At 43.3% G+C, this 22,330-nt stretch overlaps 1 protein-coding gene across 1 annotated transcript in view; it reads left to right on the top strand.

Moving 5' to 3' along the window:
* The window catches only part of XKR4 (XK related 4), a 379,070-nt gene that overhangs the window by 228,343 nt on the left and 128,397 nt on the right, over window positions 1-22,330 (top strand). The window contains exon 2 of the mRNA XM_069466498.1: window positions 7,941-8,140. Coding sequence (XP_069322599.1) covers window positions 7,941-8,140 — 200 coding nt within the window. The remainder of the gene's footprint in view (window positions 1-7,940; window positions 8,141-22,330) is intronic.

Raw genomic sequence — 22,330 nt, 5'->3', positions numbered from 1 at the left:
CCCAGCTTCAGAAGTAGATGTGGTTATGATGCAATAGGAAGGATCTGGATGGACTGGATGGATAGATAGATGATACATAGACACAGATAGAAAAAGAGAGAGAGGTAGGGAGAGAGAGAGAGGAGAGCGAGATAGAGATAGATGAGATAGATAGATAGGTAAGAGAGAGGGAGAAAGGTTGTCCACAGACTTTGCGTTCTCTGAGATAAAATGACCTGTCTCAAATCCTTGAGTCTCAAGATGACTTGGGTCCTAGGCAACTGAAATGAAAATCCAAAAATTAGGGTATCATTGCTACTCTCTATTTTATTCCTGAAAAAGAGAAACTAGCGTATTTTTAATGACACCTAACATTTATTGACTGCTTATTGGGTCATTTATGTGCATCATCTCATCTTATTTTTAATTACTTCATCATCTTTTCATTTTAACAGAATGGACACCTAAGGCTTAGAAAATATAAGTAATTTCCCAGAGCCCTGGAGCTGACAGAGCCCTGTCACCTGGCAGACAACTGAGTGAACTGTCTGTGCGTGCTTTTTGCCCATGGCTCTTTGCAAAGGGCCAGACCCCAAGCGGGACGCCAGCCTGACACTCCACACGTGCCACTGGCCCCTGCTTCCTAGTGGCAGGACTTTCAGGCTGGCAGATGGAGACTTATTCTTGAATATTTTCCTGTTTCATCTTTGTAAGCTGGACCCGTCAAGGAGTTGCTGTCTTGTATAGAGGTCTTTCCTCATAAGCGAAGATTCAGGCATTTTAAAACTCCTCATCTGCAAGGAAATTCTGACACAAGCTACAACTTGGATGAACCTTGAGGACATTAGGCTAAATGTAATCAGCCAGTCATGAAAAGACAAATACTGTATAATTCCACTTATGTGAGGTACCCAGAATAGTCAAATTCAGAGAGAAAAAGAGTAGAATAGGTTGCCAGAGGCTAGGGAAAGAGGGAAATGGAAAACCTGAGGAATGGGTGCGGAGTTTCAGTTCTGCCAGGTGGAAGGATGTCTGGAGATGGGGGTGGTGACGGTGCACAGCGGTGTGATGCACTTACCGCTGCACTGTGCTCTTACAGGGATTGAGATGGTAGATCTTGCTATGTGTATTTTACCATAATTAAGACAAAAAACTTCCCCATCCAGGACCTGGAAATAGATTTGCTTGCCATCTTTGGTGCATAGATGTTTGAACTCTATTATTGGAAGGCTTGATTCTGTGCCTTATTATGTGAAACTCCATGAAGCCTGACACGCGTTGTGTTATTCTACGGGAAGAAACCTGTCACCAGCATCAGGTTAACTATGAGCTCAAGTTGCTATAAAAACAAATGTCTCATTGTACCAGAAGAGTTCAAGTCCCTGTGGCCACAGACCTGGGAGCAGATTTGTAGCTTTTTAGCCTGTTGCAGCAAAAAGCAGGGAGTATGCGTAATCTCCTCCCCAGGTGAAAGCTAGAAACAAAATAGTTCAGGAAGGCATTTGTAGGAGTTCTAATGCCATGGCGGTCCTGGATTTAAATTCTATGATGATTGCAAGGAAGTTGAACATCTATTCATTAATTTGTTCACTCAACATGCAGATGTTCCCTGTGCTCTCTTTACAATATATCCAGCTCTGACACCTTCCCACCACTAATACCACTGGCCTCCTAATCAAAGTTAGTGTCTCCTCTCTGCCCCTACTCCCCTGGCCCTGCTGTTCTCTATTTTCCACACAATAAGCAATTTGCTAAAATGCCAGTCAGATTCCCTTCTCTTCTGTTTAAAACTCTCCAGTGACTTCCCATTTCCCCTGGGGAAAAAAATACAAAATTGCAACTATTGAATCTGTTCAATACACACTCGTTGAATGCGTAAGAGGATGTGTATTAATCTAGTGCCTATTACTCATGAGAAACTGAGCTAGATGTGTCTTTGTAGGGCTACAAAGACAAATCACATTCTTTTCTTCCTGGGAGTTTATATTCTGGAGTATGAGATGAACTCACAGATGAATAAATTAAAAAATAACGTTGTTTTTCCCTGGCCAAAGTCCGAATAAAGATAGATTGAGCATAATCGATGGAACAGCAGTTCTACCTGGGTGGTAAGAGGGCGGGGGCGGGGGGAAGGTGACACTCGAGTCACACAACATTGCAGGGCGGTGAGGAGTGTAGAGAAGCGTCGGCGAGAGAACCACGGGAGCAAAGGTGTTGAGCTGTGGACTTACCGCCAAGGAGCAGGGAGGGCTTGTGCGTGGCGGGAATGTAGGATATGGGTCAGGGGATAGAGGCCAAAAGTCAGATTAGAAGGGTAAACTAAAAGCCTTAAATGCCTTTACTTGCATTGTTTGAGTTTACTGTTTATCGGCTAGGCAATGGGGAGTCACTGAGGTTTTTAAGATGGTAGAGATTGGATTCTGTTTACGTTACAGACAGGTCACTCTGGAAGCAATGGAAAGAATCTGCTAAAGGGTTCAAAGTCAATTAATAAATAGTAAGAACTAGCATTTATTGGATGCCTAGTATCCACCAAGCTTTGTGCTGAGTCCTTCACTTTTGTTACATTAAATTCTCAGATCCACCTATGTGATTAGTACTATTATCTTCCCACTTTAGAAATGAAAGTATTAAGACAGAGAGATGTTAAGACCAAGGTCATACTGTTAGTAGATTACAGAACCAACACAGAAACTGAGAGAAGCAGACTTTAGAAAAGAGAGGGAAATAGAAATATATTAAAGAGATAAAAGTTCTGGAATATAGTGTGTTACCAAAGATAAGTGGTGAGGGAGAATGGTAATGTCCCCAAATGCCCCTGGGGCTTATCTTGGAAGACCTGATGAATGGCAGTATGTATTCTCAGTACAGAAGATGGGATAGATTTAGAAGGAAACCAACAAGATGGTTCGAATATGTGTGTTTTTATGCCCTTGTGGGAAATCTGGGGAGCAGACAGACACACAGGTTTGGATCTCAAGTGAGGGTTGGCCTGCAAGATGCAGACCTGGATGTGCTTAAACAGGGGAGGAGGAGTCATGAGGCAAATGAGATCAAACATTGATAGCAAAGTATTGGGGGTTGAATTGTGTGTCCCCTAAAAGATACTGAAGTCCTAACTCTGTACCTGTGAACGTGATCTTATTTTGGAACTAGAAGGAACTTTGCAGATGATCAAGTTAAGATGAGATGACTGGGGTGTCTGCTAATCCAACACGACTCAGTGGTTATATAAAGAAGTTTAGATGCAGAAATAGGTGCACAGGGAGAAAGCCACGTGAAGATGAAGGCAGAGATTGGGCTGATGCACGTACCAGCTCAGGAATGTCAAAGATCACAGGCAAACCACCCAGCTAGAGGAGGGAGGCACAGAACAGATTCTTCCTCTTGGGCTTCAGAAGGAACCAACCCTCCTGGCACCTTGATCTCAGACTACCCGGGAGAAGTTAAGTTTCTGTTGGTTGGGGCACAGTCCGCAGTCCTTTGTTAAAGCAGCCCTAGGAAACAAGCACAAACAGGTAAAGGGGTACCCATGTGTGGCGTGCTGAGGGATGATTGGTGATGACCAAATGGAGACTGTTCATTCAAAAGTGAGTTTGTCAAAGAAGCAGGAAAGGCTATTTAGAGGCTATTCCAAGAGAACCATGAGCTTGCGAACAGGCGTGGAGGTGTGAGAAAGGAAACCCCAGCAGTTTGCAGTGACCTAATCACAAACTGCAGCCGTGGAGTGGTCGGAGAACACAGAGAGCTGCTCACGAAAGCCCCTGTGCGCTGCACCGTGGCGAACTTCACCCTAGAGTTGGCACAGAGCAGTCACAGGCCTAGGGGGATGATTAATCCATTCTGTGTTTTAAAATGTTAGTGTTCTGCAAATACCGTGGCAGTGGCAACACAGTTTTTTAATCTACCAAAATTATCCCATTAAAATAGGCAGAGCAACAAGGTCGGCAAAGCTGAAGAATCATGGACAATTATGGGGGTTGAAATATTCCTGTAATTACCTGGGGACAAATTAGTGACAGCTCATAAGTTCCACATGATATCAATAACCATGCAGGAAAAAGTAGAGGGAAGCCCTTGAGAGCAGGAGAACCCCCACATGCCCGGCAGGCACTCGCTGGATGTGCAGTGGCCCACGCTCAGAGGAGCGGGAGAGGCTGGCAGGGTGTTTGTTCCCCGTGAGCCAAGGCAAGCCGGGTCCCAGGAGGCTAAAACACAGCAAAGTCTAATACTATTGGCACAATCTGGGCCCTTTACCTTATTAAGTTACCTTATTAAGTAACAAACTCAAGCCCCTTCAAAAACAAGTTTCCGCACCTCCTGGGAATAGATTCCAAACCTGAGCAGGGCAGGAGCAACCACAAGAAATGAAAAAGTAGGTCCAAATAAAAGGGCAGGGGAAGGGAAGCAGCTGATACCAGAAAGTAACAATGATGCGGTTTTTTCCACTTGAGGAGAACAACAGAAGAATGTGCTCTCAAACTGTGACCGCAGCCCAGCTGTCCTAGCCCACTCATCCTGCCTAAAAGTCGGTGAAAACTAAGTTAATTTTAAAACTCAGCAGCAAGAAAAGGATCCAATTATTATAAGGAAAAGAGAATAAGAAAACTAATGATATTGCTACAGACAACAAAAACATACAGAAAAACACATGCACAAAACAGATGGAAACCAAAGCAAATATTTCAAAATGAGCTAAAATTGTGAAAATTATAAAAGCTATGAAAAAAAATATATAAATCAGAATTAGAAAAAACGAGAAAAGTGAGTAAAAAAAGTAATATTTGACAAGAAGAATGAGAGAACTCAATATAGAATTATAGTTAAAAGAAAAATACAGGTCAGAAATAAAAACTCAACTAAAAGCAATGTGACCCTGTTCAAACACCATAGTTAGAAGATAAATAGAAGGCAGAAAAGAGGAAAAAATTTTCAATCAAAAAGAAATTTGAGGGTCAGGCATGTGGCTTACACCTATAATCCCAGCTTTCTCAAAGGCTGAGGCAGGAGGATCATTTGAGGCCAGGAGTCCAAGATCTGCCTGGGCGACATAGTGTGACTCCATCTCTACAAAAAAGAAAAGAAAAGTTAGCAGGATGCGGTGGCGCGTGCCTGTAGTCCCAGCTACTGGGGAAGCAGGAGGATCACTTGAGCCCAGCAGTGAGAGGCTGCGGTGAACTATGATGACGCCACTGCACTTTAGCCCGGCAGAATGACAGAGTGAGAGCTTGTCTCAAAAACAAATAAATGAATAAATTTGAGATCAAAGGCTTCAAGAGAAACTGATAGACAAGAAGAGATAGAAGATACAACATCTATAATAAATGAGTCCTTGAAGAAGAAAACCAAAGCAATGGATTAGAAAGAAAATACTAAACACTATCATTCAAGAAAACTTAAAACCACATATTGAAACTTGAAGCTATCTAGTGAAGAGGCATACCACATTCCTCAAATAAATGATACAGAACAGCTGATATCAAGATGCTACTTTCTAATAAAACTATAGGTCTTTAAAAAGAAACAAAATATTCTTTGGGCACCCAGGCAAAATGATTAAGTAGCTTATAAGAGAAAGAATCTTAGATTTGTATCAGACTTTTCCATGACAGCACTTTATGCCAGTAAACAATGAAGTGACAGATTTAAAATGCTCACATAAATAAATTACAGATTTGGATATTGCATGGAATATATAATACAATATTCTATATCCATCCAACCTGACCTTTCAGTGAAAAGGTTGCCTGGGCTTTTCTGCTCTTGCATTTCCTTGCTGTGTGTAAAATCTTTGCATTAGATAAATGCAGTTAATTCACAGACTTTCAAAGTGGGCACCAACTTCCAACTAAAAACTATGAAACTTTATGGTCTGTGTAACCAAAGGAACCTTATCCCCACCCAGTGCACTGATAAGCACACACTGTCACCAATATGTAAGGACTCAGGGAATATTGTCCTTGTCTCAAGGGATCTACTAGAGCACAAGCTTCAGACAACCGAATATTGTAGAGACCTTGACTAAGGAGCTGGAGAAATATTCCAGCCAGTAAATACAGAAGGATGATCAACTCAGAATACCACCATTTTGCAACTCTGATCGCAATATCATCCATCAACAAAGGATAACATCATAAAAGAGAACAAACCATGATGTACCTCCTGATGAGAGTACACATCACCCACCCAAAATGATCAAACTTGAGCCTGATCAAAATTCTAACACTAACTACCCATCTATCTTTTGCAGAAAACACAAAGGGTAGATATCTTAACCACACCAGTCAAGTACAATCATTAGAATCAAGACAATGAAAAGTATGCAAGAAATAAAAAGCAAATGGAAGGAGAATCCATAGTGTAAAAGAGACTTAAGATATATATTAAATAGTCACCATGTGTGGACCCCGTTTGAATTGCATTTCAAACAAACTGCTAAAAAATTATGATAAGCAGGAAAATATGAACATTGAGTATTTAGTAATATTAAGAGATTATTATCATTATGGTATTGGTTTTAAAATTATTTTTAATAAAATATTTACTGATGAAATAATGTGACATCTACAGTTTGCTTCAAAATAACCTGGTGGTGGGGAGTAGGCGGAGGTATGAATGAAAAAGCTTGGCGATAGATTGGTAATTGCAGGTGACCCTTGAACAACACAAGTCTGAACTGCAGGAGTCCACGTACTCTGCCTCTTCCCCCAACCAGAGACAACAAGAGCAAACCCTCCTCTTCCTCCTCCTCCTCCTCAGCCAACTCATCATGAAGACAAGGATGAAGACCTTTATGATGATCCACTTCCACTTAAGGAATAGTAAAAATACAGTATTTTCTCTTCCTTATGATTTCTTTCTTTTTTTTTTTTTTTTTTTTTTTGAGACAGAGTCTTGCTCTGTTGCCCAGCTAGAGTGCCGTGGCATCAGCCTAGCTCACAGCAACCTCAAACTCCCAGGCTCAAGCAATCCCTCTGCCTCAGCCTCCCAAGTAGCTGGGACTACAGGCATGCACCACCATGCCCAGCTAATTTTTTTCTCTATATATTTTTAGCTGTCCAGATCATTTATTTTCTATTTTTAGTAGAGACGGGATCTTGCTCTTGCTCAGGCTGGTCTCGAACTCCTGACCTCGAGCAATCCTCCTGCCTCAGCCTCCCAGAGTGCTAGGATTACAGGCGTGAGCCACCACACCCAGCCATGATTTTCTTAATAACATTTTCTTTTCTCTAGCTTAATTTACTGTTAAGACAGTATATAATATGCATAAAATACAGTTAATTGATTGATTATATTGATGATGTTATCAGTAAGCCTTCCAGTCAATAATAGGCTATTAGTAGTTAAGTTTTTATGGAGTCAAAGTTATACACAGATTTTCGACTGCATAGGGGGTCGGCACCCCTAACTCCCTTGTGACTCAAGGATCAACTGTACTTAATCTGGGTGAAGGGTATAGTGGATTCATTATTCTATTTTTTCTCCTTTTGCATATGTTTGACATTTTCAATAATAAAAAGTGCTTTTTTTAAGACACAAGTCAGGTTTACAAGCACATACATTTTACTACTTCACACTTGCATTGTGTCCTAGGAGAAATCTACCTCGTGAATACTGTTGAGCACATAGAGGAACTGACAAGAACGGATGTATATAGGTTTTTAAAGCAACAAATCCCTTCTCCACCTGAGTTGCCTCCACTTTTCACCTTATGCTTCTTCACATTGCGACTCAGTGGAATGCCTTTGATGAAGACTAAAATGCAGTGACTTCTGAAAGTGAGCATTTGAGCACGAGGGCACTCTTAAACAGTTAGCTTTGGGCTTTAAACCATGGCCACCAAGGTAATTATTCCATGTGTGCGCTTGCATAGGGTGGCTCGCAGAGAAGAAAAACTACCCTGGAGCTTGAATTATAAACTATCACTCATCTCTTTCCTCTTCTCCATGTTTTCTTTCTAGATATTTCCACACAATATACCTAGGCATTCGAAGCCGACAGAGTGGGGAGAATGACAGGTGGAGGTTTTACTGGAAGATGGTGTATGAGTATGCCGATGTGAGTATGCTGCACTTGCTAGCCACCTTTCTGGAAAGTGCTCCGCAGCTGGTCCTGCAGCTCTGCATTATCGTACAGACGCATAGCTTGCAGGCCCTCCAAGGTAAGGTTTGCAATTTGCTTTCTGAATTGGGGGAAAGATTGACTGGCTATTCTTGTCACAATCCAAGGCATTGCTCTAATGCACTTTGTCGACACTGGCCTGTTATATGTCTGCTGTTTTACGTGTGATTTGTGAATGATGCAGATTTTCTTCACCATCACTTGTTTTAGTAGGAAAAAAATCTTTATGATTTTATACTTGGTCAATATGTGAATAGTGTCAGTTATCTGAGGCTTTTTAGTTTTTATGATAAAGAAATTCCCAACAGTTACAAAGAGAACAGTAGCTATCTCTCTAACATAGGTACCCCAGGATATATATACATTTTATATTTGCACCTATATGTAATCCCTGCCATTTCCTTTAAACATTAAGAAGTGGAAAGAGAGAGAGAGAGAGAGAGAGAGACTAAAAGGAAATGGTAGGGATGACCTCAATATTTAAAACAAGAAGGTCATATGGGAAAAATGTCAATATTTAATACGTACTTATATACTTTGAAGTTTTATAAAATGAATATTATCAGATTAATATTTTTATATTTTCTATTGTTGGATGATCTCATCAGTAAGACAATTCCATTTATAACAGAGCTGCCCAGATGTTTCCTTAGGGCCTGCTGCTCAAACCCTTTCTAGAACAAGGTGGCAAGAAGATGAGACAGACTGGCTGGTAGAGAGGTGAATAAACGGGGCTGGGTGTTGGAGAAGAGCCCACTGTCTACACAAAGCATTTCCTTATGTTAACTGGTCACCGTACTGTAATGTGCTGGTTTTGTTTAAATCTCAGCCGAGCCCTCTGTGAGTCCCTCTGTGTACATACACGCTGCTGCCATGGTCTGAGTCATTCTCCAACCTGAGACAGGGTTGGTCTGGGGAATCTCTTCAATGTCCTTACAACTTTTTATAGCAAGGAGCACTTTAGCTTAGGCTGAATGCTTTAATTTGGGGGCAAGGGGCAGGGTGCATGTTACCTGTATAGGAAAAGAGAGAGAGAAGGTGTCCTAGTAGCCAGTAGCCCATTTATTCATATGTTCCTGGCCCAACCCTGGCTTCATACTAGAATAGCTTTGGTCCAAGAAGTTCGAAAAGAGGGCAAAAGAGATCCCTGGTGTGCACTTCTCAAATGCTCGGGAAAAAATTGGAAGAAAGGGAAAGCAGTATCTTTGCAAAGAAAGAGAAGAGAAAAGCACGGAGAAGGAGGGAGGCTGTGTAAGTTAGTTGAGGATGACCATGGTTAGTGGGAGTTAGTGGTTACAGACCAGGTATGTGAAGGCTCTGGCTCTGGTGATCTCACTACCTCACTGTAAAACCTTGTACGAGCCACTTAATCTCTCAGGCTCTAGTTTTCTCAAATGCAAAGATCGCAAATTAAACTGCATGATGTCCAAACTCCTCGACAGCTCCATTCTATCCTTGAATCAATGAATGCCCAATAGGCATGCAGTGCCAGCTTTATGCTTTAGGAAATGGTCTGTAAACAAAGATACAAATGAAATTAAAAGACAACATCAAACTGAATCTGTGCTCATCTGGTGAAGAATCTGGTGCTCATCTCCAGAGCAACGTGGCAATTCCTGGGAACAGTCATACAATTGGGAACTCTCCAGGACAGGAAACCCCAAGAGCAGATGTGGAGACTTGCAAGTCACCTTCCTGTGGCCCAAGGTTACTGAGTATCTCTACTAGTTTTCTAAAAGATTCAGAAAATTATAGGGAAGTTTTTCTTCCAAAAATAATGGAGATAGAGGAGAAAAAGTAAGAGAGGTTCTAAGAAAATGAGATCACTGTTCCAGTTTGAGAGCTTTATGTAAAATTATGCAGAAAAATAATGAAGAAAGAGCAATCCTTGGTCTTTGTCAGATTACTCATCCTAAACATAGGAACCAAAATTTTTGGTTTTTTAAGTTGTGGCTCTTCCGTGACACCTGATGTCCACATGTCGACTAAGCTTGACACGTTTATATCAGGTGTGCTACAGGCTGTGTGTGTCGGACCTCGTCCCCGGCCAAGGCAAGCCTTGATGTCAATTCCAGAACACCGTGGGGAGACTATGTTCTATATTACTCCAAAGGTGGTCAAAAGACAAGTGGATCCAAAGATCACTAGGATCGATGCAAGGCATTGAGCTCAAGATAAGGAATAAGCCCACTAGGTTGATCTTATTGATGGTATCTTTTTTAAACAAGGGAGATAGGTAGAAGGTTGTGTTACAAGATCAAAGAGTGAAAAAAACACCTGGATAGCAAATGAGACCAGCTCAGGCAACACGATCTGATTTTTTTTTTTTTTTTTGAAGAGAAACTTATCTTCAGGGTAAGAGCTTCTAAATATCCCTCTGCTGCTGGATAATCCCACTTACAAATGAACTGGCTTATAAATTAAATTGAAGTGAGTTATAAGAACAGAGCTTTTCCCCTCTAGGAAAAGAAAAATAAATGTGATAAAAGAACCTAGTCTGACATATATTTTCATACGTCTTTAGTGGTAAAAAAAATCCTTGGGATTTAAATGTAAAAACACAACTTTCTGCTATGAATGCAAATAATCAGTAGGCATGAAACCCATGAACTATTTGCAAACAGCTCTGAATTAAAATCCCTAAAACGTTCTTATTTAGCAGGTAGAGAATGGCCCTAAGTCTGCAAGTCATTCTGTATGTGACTGTCTAAAATTACTGTTTTTTAGGATAGAAATAAAATTGCTTTTTTAACCCAATTTCAACCACCCCTCTCTGAAGGACACTATTTTTAAAACAATAAGAAAATCAAACAAGAAATATGACATTTTAAAACTGATGCTAAAAACCGTATCCTCCTTATGGAAGTTGGCTAGCCCTAAAACACTGTTAGCTGTGAGCATCCTTTCTCAGCTCTCCTTCCTTATCGAGTCATTAAGTCAGACATGCCGCCTTGTGCTGGAGGTGACAGGCTTAGGGGAGAACTGTTGGAGCATAATTGTTCCTCAGTTTGTATTGGCCCAGGAAGGATAGTTTGGCTTCTGTTCTAAGACCAGGAATCAGGGCAGAGCTGTGCCTCGAACCTGATCATCCAGTTCTTTTCTCTCCATGTTGTCACCTTGGACATATCGTAGGGCACTAGCTGCTCTTCACTGGACCTGGGATTTCCCCAGGACCCGCCATGTCTGGAGTGTAAGATGCACGCGGGGAGGTCCGACTGCACGCACAGCTGCAGCAGCAAAGGGTGGAGTGTGCCCTGGGCAGCCAGAGAGTCTCCAGTCCACACGTTTTCCAATCCCATTTCCCGCCAGGAGAGAGGGAGAGAGCAAGGGGAGGAGGCGTTGAGAAAGAGGGAGGAAGGAGAGATGGAAGGAGAGATAGAAGGAGGAATGGAAGGAGTGATGAAAGGAATGATGGAAGGAGGGGTGGAGGGAGGGAGGAAGACTCTGCTCAACAAGCGGAGATGGACCACAGCACTCTTATGAGTCTCCACGTAGCGGATGCTGCGCTTGGCAGTGAAGATGCTTAACATGTGGTCCAAGATCTGTCAGTTCTATTTCCAAGCAAAATCGCAAACCATTTCACCTCATTTCTACTGCGCTCCCTGGTCAAACCACCCCCACTCCCACCCAGGCCCCCGTGGCCATCCTGCTGCTTCATCTTGTCCTGCTCTCTTCACACCATTCTCCTTGTAGGGGTCTGAGAGGCCATTTGGACTCTGTTTACTCCCCAAACATACTTAAAGCCCTCAGTGTTCCCCTTAGCACTCACTGAAATTTAAAGCAAGATTCCTGAGCAAGTTACAAAGGCCTTTATATCACTGCGTTCTCCTCTTTGGTCCCACTCTACATCCACACTGCCCTCCTCTCTCTTTGGAAATATTCCCATTTCTTCTGCACCTCGGGGCATTTGCACATGCTGTTAACCTCTCCAGAATATTCCCATCCCCTTTCTTATAGCCTGGCTCAGTCCTACTCATCCTCTGGAATTCAGCTTAACCTCCCCAGTGACCTTGCTGACTGCCGTTCATGTTTTTATTCTCGCATCAGTATTTCCTCGTAGTGTCCTGAACTTTAGCCCGCGACGTCAGACAACTTTCCTACGTGGCTCAGCCTCAACTTGCCCATGTGCACTGGAGGATAACAATAGTGTCTGATTCACAGGATTGCAATGCCAAAATGATATAATGCATACAAAGTATTTGGAAAGACCCGTAGCACATAGCATAGGGCTTCTCAGACTTCAATGTGCGTGACATCTACCGGAAATCTTACCAAACGCAGATTCTGCCTGAGTAGATCTCAGATGGGACCTGATTTTTAGAGCAGGGAAATAGCAGGTGAGAATTTGATGGCATGTGAAAACAGGAAGAATAGTCCAAATTTGAGATCATAAAACCTGAATTAAGAGCTCTGTGCTGGAAAGGAAGTGCAGAAACACTGAAGGGAGAATGGTCAGGTTGTTTGACAGACAGGGCGTGGACCAGGAGACAGAAACCTCAGGCTCGAGCCCATGTGACTGAGAAAGGACCTGGGGAAAATGAAAACACGCGGGTCAGGAGGGGAGGCCATTCGGGTGGAACAGAACAGACATTTGAAGTCTGAAATGGCAGAGGGCAGACAAGTTAAAAAGTCTTGTGACTGAAAAACAGGGCTTAGGACAAGCCACTCAGTTTCAGCCCTTTGATTGTATCCAAGCGGCACAAGGAAAGGGAGAAGGTTAATGGTCAGAGTTATCCACGTGGCCTTTGAATGACCTGAGTACCTGTAAAAAGGAGCAGACCGGGCTGGAGGGTCTCTGAAGTCGCTTTTGGTTTTGTAATTGTGATTCTCTGAATACTCTGTTTTGGTTGCGTAGACCCAGCCTATGGGCTAGCTGGCAGAGAAGACACTGACTCACGTTTGGCCGTGCACAGGCCTTTCCTGGCCACACAGCGTGGCTCGGTGCTCCCTGAGGTCCAAGGCAGCGCTGGGAACACGTGCAGGGTGGCAGTGATGCTGACATGAGTGTGCGTAAACCGCAGCCCGGGCTGCGTGCAGCACAGTCACCTCGCTGCACAGGGGAGCCCTCGTGCAGAAATGATGCTTCCTTGTAGCAGAACCATCTGGGTGCAGCAAACAAGCAAAAATCAGGCCTTCTCCGGATCGATGGAGTGGGTGCCAATCTACCCACCCAAAAGAGTCCACTTTTCCCAGAAGCTTTAGTTCTTGGTTTCCCATTTCCACCTTTACCTGTTGCTACTGGAAAATCTCTTTTTACACTCTCAGTGTATTCAGCTGGAGTGTGCTGAGTGCGTTACCAACAAGTGCCTCCCCGCAGGCCGTGTGCCCAGGAAAGCTTCGCCGAGCAGGAAAGAAACACCTACACCTCCTTCTCCTTTCTTCATAGTCCCCAAACCGGCATGTGTTGCCCCTTTTGCCAACATTTTTTTTCCTGAATACGTTGTGAAAGGAAGAGAGGAAACGCAGGCTGGAAGAAGGTTCTAATTATTCTTCTCCGGTCTTGCATCCTGTGAGGCTCCGGGGGAAGCGTGGAGTGAAGGGGCCGCCCTCACACACCCGGCAAGCGCTGTCCCCTGCCAGCTGGGACAACTAAGAAATCCCTGAACTGCGGAAACCACCTCATCTGTCCTACCCTGGTGAGCATGCTCGGAACACAGTCATGGGGTTTCGTCGTCAAGCAGGTAGACACGGGCCCCAGCCGCCTTTACTTGGGTCGGCTTAGAGGAGAGCCCAGCCACCCCATGCCTAAGTCCCTCCTCTGCCACTTGCCACCGTCTTCTGAACGTGCCGGCTCCACCTCTGGATTCTGCCGAGGAGGAAGGCGCAGGCGAGAGTGCCAGTCTGTGAGTGGGACTGTGCTCCCAGTCCCTCGAGATCCGTCTGCTTTGCAGTTGCTATTTTAGTTAGTTAATTAACACATTTATTGAAAGTCTATTGTGTGCATGATGGTGTGTGAAGCTCTGAGCAAACTTTGTCCTAAAAAAGTTCACATTTTACTAAAAGTTTATAACGTGACATTATAAACAACATGACAAAACATATTTAAAAACAGCTCATTTATCTGGGTGAATTCCAGACTGAGCAGTTCCATTTTCTAGATGGAATAATAAAAAATGAGAGGAGCCCTCAAAGCATGTCCATCTAGTGCACCTCCCCCCAGTTGGGGGCCACACAGCCTCTGCCGGAGCGATTCTGATGCACCGAAGCAGACGGTTCTGGTCGGACAGGTGGCTCATCTCCCTGCGTGACATGCGGTCTCTACCCACAGCCACCTGTGCTCGCCACATCCTCCACAGCATCCACCCCTCCCAGGAAGGCTGCTCGTTAGCGTGAGACTCACGCAGTAAGAGCTCTTCTCCCCAGCTCTGGTTAACCAGCACCCTCTTCCCTCTCTAGAATGTTCCTCCCCATGCCTTAGTACATTGAATATTCATGCCAAGTGGGTTACTTTTAGTCCACCAGCAGCAGAAACTCCAGTTGAGCTGAACGCTCAACAAGAGTCAACTGGAGATTCTGAAACTGTTTATTTTAATGTCCTTTTCATTGTAAACTTAGTTTTGCATTGCTTAGTTTAATTAGCAAGTTATTTAATTTAGTTAGTTTAATTAGCATATAAACTGATGAAATATGCGTGTGAAAAGAGAGTTGTTTCTGTGAAATCTACATTGACAGCTTTGGGAAAATTGAATAGGACCAGGGCAAGGTGGTGTGTTTCTAATCATGTCGATGTAGCGTCAAAGCCATCAGGACCCCTGGGAGGAGGTTGGCTGCCCTAGAATGGCTTGGACCACGAGGACTGCCCCTGCCCCTGTCCTGCCGTGGCGCACCGTGTGCTTCCGGCCCCTGGCGCTCCCTCACACGGTGCTCACAGGAGCTGCCTGCACGGTCCTCCAGCAGGTTCTGCAGTTGTATCTCCGATCATTAGCTGCTGGGTTTTGCTTTTAGTGATGATGTGTCAAGTAGACCAAGAAAGCGGAACATGTTAGGTGTTTCAAAAAGAAGGGATTTAGATCAAAGAAAGGCCTGAATAGGTGCTGGGAGGCTGAGAGGATGAAAAGCAGATGCTCAAGGAATCAAAAGATTCGTAACTGAAGGAAGAAGCTCCTACCCTCGGGGCTGCAAGAAGGAAGGAAGGAAGAGGGACTTAGGGGCCCAGCCTCACACCTGCTAGGACTACAGTGAAGAGAGCGCTGCTCCCTCCCCCAGGCCATGGCCAGCTGGTGCCAAGAGTGGCAAAAGCAGCCTCAGCTGGAGGCAGGAGCTTTGCAGGTCCAGTAATTATAGGATGCTGGTCTGAGCCAGAAGCCAGAAAAAAGTCTCTTCTCTCCTCCCACCTTCCAAGCTCCTGCCAGTGCCACCTACTGGCAGCACCTACTGGGCAGCCAGCCCCCAGGGGTCCGGGAACTGTGGTCTGCAGAGCCCCCGCCAGCCCCACCTCGCAGGGTGGCGGGAACCAGCACGTGCTCCCCATTCTCTTTTACTACTTTCACCTGCTTCCAGCTGAGAAACTTGGTAATCAAGCTTGTTAAAGCTATTTCCAAGTAACAGCTGGAGGTGAAAGCCTGAAAGACTATGGTACCAAACAAATGCACCAGCTCTAGATCATGGAGGCTGTGTCATGAAATGTCCAAGCGGCCGAATCTGGCAACCGCATGTCTTTCTTTACATGTATGACCTCAAGCAGTCACTCATCCCTCTCCAGCGTGCCTCCCTCTTCCCCCTTGACATTCACTTTCCTGATCCAAGATGGGCAAGACAGGCTGCTTCCTCCTTTCTCCTGTGTCCTCATACTTCAAAGGTCTGCCTCCATTATTTTTAACTATTGGCCTCGCTCCTTATTCCAATGAGAAAACAGAAGCAACAAAACAAGAGCTACCTTATTTCTCCACCGCTGTATCTGCCAGCATCCCCGATTCTGCACCTACGCATCCTGCCTCTCCTCAGCGCACGTGCTCCCACCTAAGGTCCATCTCTCCTCCTTCGCACTGGAGGACGCCCCTCCTCACCTGCCCCAGCACCTTGTTCATGAAATTATCCTCTCTCTCCCTGTTCTGCATTATCAATTTCTCCTTGCTACCGGATTGCCACCGTCATCACACGAGCAAACATGCTGTAGTAGGAAAAGTAATAGACCCACATCACCTACTGCCATGTCACTTTCTTGCTCTTTGCAAACAAACTCCTTGAAAGATTTGTCTTATCTTCTGTCTCCTCTTCCTCACTTCCCACCCTCTACATCTGTTTCTGTTTTATAATTTTTAAATGTTAGTTTTACGGTCTAGCACACATGCATGTACCCAGTTATAAGAAAATACCACCACGGCAGCATCACAGAAGCTCTGCTCTTACCCGTCTTACCAGCATGTTCTACGTTCTTCCCAAATGTGATCACTATTGTGAAAAAAATTAGTTTTGCAGGTTGTTGAGCTTTACATAAAAGAGATCATACATTATTTTGTATGTATGTGTGTGCATGTTTTGGGATTCTTTTGTTCAGCATTAGGCTTATGAGATAAAGTTCCACGTAGCTGCAACACATTCATTTTCATTGCTCTACAATAATTTGTTGTAAGAATAAACCTCACTTCATTCATCCATTCTCTGGTTATTGATAGACACTTGGTTTGTTTTCAGTTTGGGAATACTATGACTAATGTTACTGTGGATGTTTATCCATATGCCTTTTGTACACATGTACACTTATCCCTGGTGGGTTAATACCTAGGAGTGAAATTGCTGAGTCACAGTGCACAGACAGGCACGTTGAACTGTAGTAGCTGATGCCAAAGTGTTTTCCAAAGCGGTGGTTCCAATTTATATTCCCACCCACAGTGTGTGAGTATTGAGATTGCTCCAAATCCCCTCCAAAACTGGGCATGATGAGTCCTCTTAATTTTAGCCTTCGGTAGTGTCTAAATAGGATTTTAATTTGCATCTCTTGATAATGATCAAGCTATTAATTATAAAAGATGTCCTTGACTCTTCTTTTTCCTCATCCCCTGACCCAGTCCATCAGCAAGTCCTGTCTGCTCCACCTTTGAAACATCCCAAATCTGACCACCCTTCCCCACCTGTGCTGATAACGCCCTGGTCCACACCACAGCCCGGCTCGCCTTCTCTGGGGGGCTGGTGGCTCTTCGTCCCTGCCTCTGTGCAGTCCACTGGCCACACAGCAGCCACAGTCACTTTCCTATCACTCTACTTCTCTCTTTGATGACTCCGCATTGTCATTAAATGAAGTACAAACTTTGAGGGAAGACAGTCCCAAGGCCCCCTGGTCTGGCACCTGCACATGCCTCCACTCTCCCCCTGGCTTGCCGCAGTTGGCAGCACCGGCCATCCTCTGTTTCCTAGACACGCCGTGTTTGCCTCCGCATCAGGGACTTTGCGTTTGCTGGTCCTTTGTCCTGCTGTCCCCCCAGACCTTTATGTAGCTCATCTCCCTTCATTCAGGACTGAGATCAAACATCGCTTCTAAAACACACAGCCCTTCCCCCACCTGCAGACTATGCCTACTTCCTTACCCGGCATTTCCTCCTTCGCCATTTTAACTCTTGTTCATTCATATGTAGTATTATTTTTTTCCTGACGACTCTGCTAGAGGACAAGCTACATGGAAGCAAGGAGTGCAGAAAAGAGTTTATAACACAGAAGGACCCAAAAGTATTTGATTAAAGCATACTGACATACATTTACCATGCTCAGAAGCTATTTTATTTTTTATTGGTGTCTCAATTGGCGTAGACCATATTTATAGACTGCTGACAAGTTCTTCTGTGCAAAATTACCGTGTTATTCTATAACGATGAAAAGACACAAGTTCTCATCCTCCAAATGTCGGACTTATAAAACTTCTACATATTTGGAATTATTAAAATACCAACTTTTTATTCCCTATTACACATGATATTGAAGACAAAATAGAAAATACAAATATGTATAAAGGAGAAAATATAAATCACCTTCCTGCCACTCAGAAATCAAAATTCTGCTACTAATAAATAGTTAGGAATTATATTTTGTTGCTTGTCTTTATAGACTTCTTCCATGCTTTAATGTATATTACATTAAAATAGAATCAATATGTGGATACTATTTGTAATCTCCTTAATAATATACCATAAACATATGTCCATGAAAATATATATAATTTGACATCATTTTAATAACTGCATAAAATAGCAACATATGTATTCTTTTCTTTTCAAGTAATTTCCTATTTTTGAAATCATAAGTTACCATCTGTATTTGCTGTAATATCAGATGCTATGATAAACACATTATGAGCTAAATCTTTGCCTTAATTATTTCTCAAAGATAAATACCTAAAAGTGAAATTGCTGGATTCAAGGGCAAGCATGGTTTGAAGATTTTTGATTATAATGTCAAATTGGTCATTTTAAGGTACATTTCCTAAGAATAATTCCTCAACGTCTCCAGTTTCTGATCCAAATGCACAGGAAGTCAGTGAGGGCAATTAATGGGACAGAGATTGAGAATGGGGCAGATCTCTGGAGATTTAGGGAAGAGCTCTTAATAATGCCCCACCTGAATATAAAGAGCATAATTCTAAGAAATGTCCTAATTTCTTCCCTTGTTACTTTATTGCTTCCACCTTTATAAACTTTATTAAATCTATTCCATTAAGTAGCAGTAGTTCATTATTGATGAAACAAAATTTTCAGAGCAGCTCCCTTAGAGACTCGATTTGAACCAAAATTGTAAGGGAAGCAAACATAAGTTCCTCAAAACACTTGACCACTTGACAAAAGTCTGACCAAAGAGAAATTGTGAAGAGCCAAACCTTACAAAAATTTTAAACAGCAGCCTCTACCCTCAAACAGTTGTGATTATTTTTTTTTTTTTTTTTTGCTTTCTAAATATATTAAATTCATCCAATAGCACTTAGTGCCAAGCCCTAAGGGGATAAAAGAAAGACGGCATGTCCCCCCTCCCCGGTGCTGGCAAGTTCAGCAGACGCTGCACAGACAAGGTGGTGCCAGTGACGATGCCGGCACGCAAGGCGTAGCCTTCCTGGCAGTGGGCAGTCCTGGGTATTTGTCGAACAGAAGAGAGAATGGATGCTGGTATGTGACAAAGCCCTATGTTAGGCAAGACTGATACGAAAACAAATGGTAGAGCCCCTGTTCTCGAGGAATTCAATCTAAAGGAAAAGAAAGACCAAACGAGTATCATAAGGCAATGTGCTGTGTCCTAGTGGTGGTCGTTCTGAGGTCCTTTGGTGACCGAGAGTAGTCTCTTGTCTCTGATGGAAAATGACACAGGGCAAGTGGCAGTGCCGTGCTACGGTGTTCAAAAGGGAACATCAGGGAATGCGGAATCAGGGAAGTTTTGTGAAAAGAGTGGCCTTTAAGCTGGGTCGTGAACGATGCCTGACACCTTGTCATGATGAAGTGACAGGAAAAAGGATGTTCTGTAAGGAAAAGACAGCAACACAAACAAAACCGGAGTGGGGACGCTGGCGATAATAGCCTCCCAGAGCAGTGGAACTGTGGCTGTTATTTCCAGCAGGGGTCCCCAAACTTTTTGGTCCCAGGGACCAGTTTCATGGAAGACAATTTTTCCACAGACCAGGGGGAAGGGGGACGAATGGTTTCAGGATGATTCAAGCACAGTACATTTATTGTGCATTTTATTTGTATTATTATTATATTGTAGTATATAATGAAATAATCATACAACTCACCGTAATGCAGAATCTAACACCGCCACTGATCTGGCAGGAGGCGGAGCTCAGGCGGTGATGCGGGCAGTGCCCGTGGCTGTAAATACTGATGAAGCTCACGCGCTGCCGCTCACCTCCTGCTGCGTGGCCTGGTCCCTAACAGACCACGGACTGGTACCGGTCCACGGCCTGGGGCTTGGGGACTGCAGATTTACAGCACATAATTAGATGTATTCCTAACACTTGAAAGAGCTCTCCAGTCGTAGCAGGGCAAATCCTTGCTTATATACTTTTAAATGTACCACAACCTATTTTCTTATATTTCTTACTTTTGAGTCTGTGTTTTGAGGACACTTGGAGATCAGTAAATGGATCAATAAAATAGTAAACCATTCGTCTGCTTAATCAATACTTATATGGAGTTCAGTTTTAAAGACTCATCACCAACAACTTTGTAAGGAGAAAAATCACAAAACTCACCTGACATGCTGGCCATACAGCTCCACTTTATTTAAAAGTATTGGCAGAATAAATAAGGAGTGTCATGGGGGTGGTGATGTTATTGACCTCTTTACTTCACATTCAATAGTCTCTGAGTCATGGTCCCACCCCAAGTTATACTTAGAAGAACAGAAAGATGCTTCATCTGCTTATCATTGATTTAAGTGCTTGAAACCAACTCTGTATGTATACCAGCCCCCAGCACAGCTGTGAATAGCTTTGAATTTGAATCATTCTGAACATAATATGAAATAAGGGGCCTGACTATTTTTAGGTTCTACTTAATTATCTCCAATAATCAAGCACAAATCCTTGTATTTTTCCACTCAGTATTCCTTCTCTCTCTGGTCTCTGCTCCCCTTTGAGGTACAAATGAGCACACGTGTGTGTCCAGGCGCAGGGTGATGAATGGGGTCACGTATGTGGTGGACAGACAGTGTGATTAATTGCATGTGCAATGGCAATGGAGAGAAGAGACCTGGAGAAAGGTCCAGAGTGGTTGATTCAGCCCAGTTTGGAACGGAGCGAGGTATCAAAAAGGTCTGTCTGCAGTGAACAGCGCCCCAGACACTTGCTGCTCCTTGCCTTTCTCATGGCTTCTTTGTTTGCCAACTCTCACCTCCCCAAATTTCAGTGGTGTTTCAGCACTTCATACCTTCAAGGAAACAGAAACCCATGTTTCTTTTCCATTTACTCGACCTTTAGCCAGTGGCCAAACTTAGAGCCGATGTTTGCTTTGACTATCAATAGACTGTGCTTGTTATTTCTAAACACTGAAAATAACCACTGTGAATGGCAATCAAAACGCTCACTGAGCAGGGCAAAAGGGAAGACTGGTGAGGTCAATTTCATAAAAAATTCCAAAGTGGCTTACTAGGGTATTTTCCCAAATAGCTTTTTTTCCCCCTAAGAAGCCACAGACAGTTATACGATCAATTCTGATTGGATGAGTGGGTGGGTGGGCGAAGGAAGCTCCTACAACCTCTTAAATAGTTTTCACATCACACAGTGTACATTCCCGTATAGAAATGTATTTTGCATTTATTCAGCAGATTGGCGTTAGGCTGAGTTTAAAGCATTCCTCAGACATTTAAGGTAATATTTTCTTGGTGACTCAGCAGGACGGAAGAACCAGGATATCATTTTCTGTTGAATGATTTAAGAAAGGGTTTTTGTTGTTGTTGTTGTTGTTCAGTGTTGTTCAGCCCATACCTAGGCGGGTGCACATGTGGGAGAGAGAGAGCCCTGCACACTGGCAGAGCCGGATGCCAGCGGGCTGGGAGGGAGCCACTGACTCACTTGGTATGTGAACGTTTGTTAGTACAAAATCGCATGGAGATTCACTCTTCACAGCTCACAATGAGCTGCTGATTGCAGAGGGACAGGCCCGCTGAGCTCTGCCTGGCTGAGGTTTTGTCAGCACTTTCATTGTGATCTTAAATTTCTGCAGCTTATAACTCAGCTGTAGAAAAAGTCTGAGAGTCCATGAGACCAAAGAGACTCCAAAACTCCAAAACTTTTTAAACCTCCACAATATTAGCAATTCAAATGCTTGGACAATTTTACGTGGCATGAAGTTTTCCACTGTAGGGATGAAAAGTGGGAGTTTCCAGCACGTAGCCTTCAAAGAAGGCAGGCACTTCCAGATTTTTTTTAGCTAAAACACTGAGTCAAAATTCAAGTTAAAAAAAAAAATCTGAAATATCCTCTATGATGTAGATAGGAAACAAATATCAACAAAGACCTTTAGAATAAAGGATTGAATAAGTAAGTGCAAAACACTATCTCACATATTCTTTTTAAAAATCAACCTACAAAAGCTGTTACAAAAACTATTTGAAATAACTTTTATTTTTTAAATATATTGGGGACACGGAAGGATATTTTTATTTCAAATTCAAAAAGGCCAGAGAGTTTGATGGCAGAGGAAGTACTGGACCTTGAAGAATGAGTGAAATGATTTCAAAGGTAGAGATGCGCAGGAGGGATCTGATGAGAGAATTCAGGGAGTGAGAGAAGTGAAAGGTCTTCCCAGGCAGGTAC

The sequence above is a fragment of the Eulemur rufifrons genome, chromosome 3 (assembly GCF_041146395.1).
Source record: "Eulemur rufifrons isolate Redbay chromosome 3, OSU_ERuf_1, whole genome shotgun sequence".
Classification (NCBI taxonomy): Eukaryota; Metazoa; Chordata; class Mammalia; order Primates; family Lemuridae; genus Eulemur; species Eulemur rufifrons.
The sequence above is the reverse complement of the archived record's forward strand: the minus strand, read 5'-3'. Positions and strand labels throughout refer to the sequence as shown.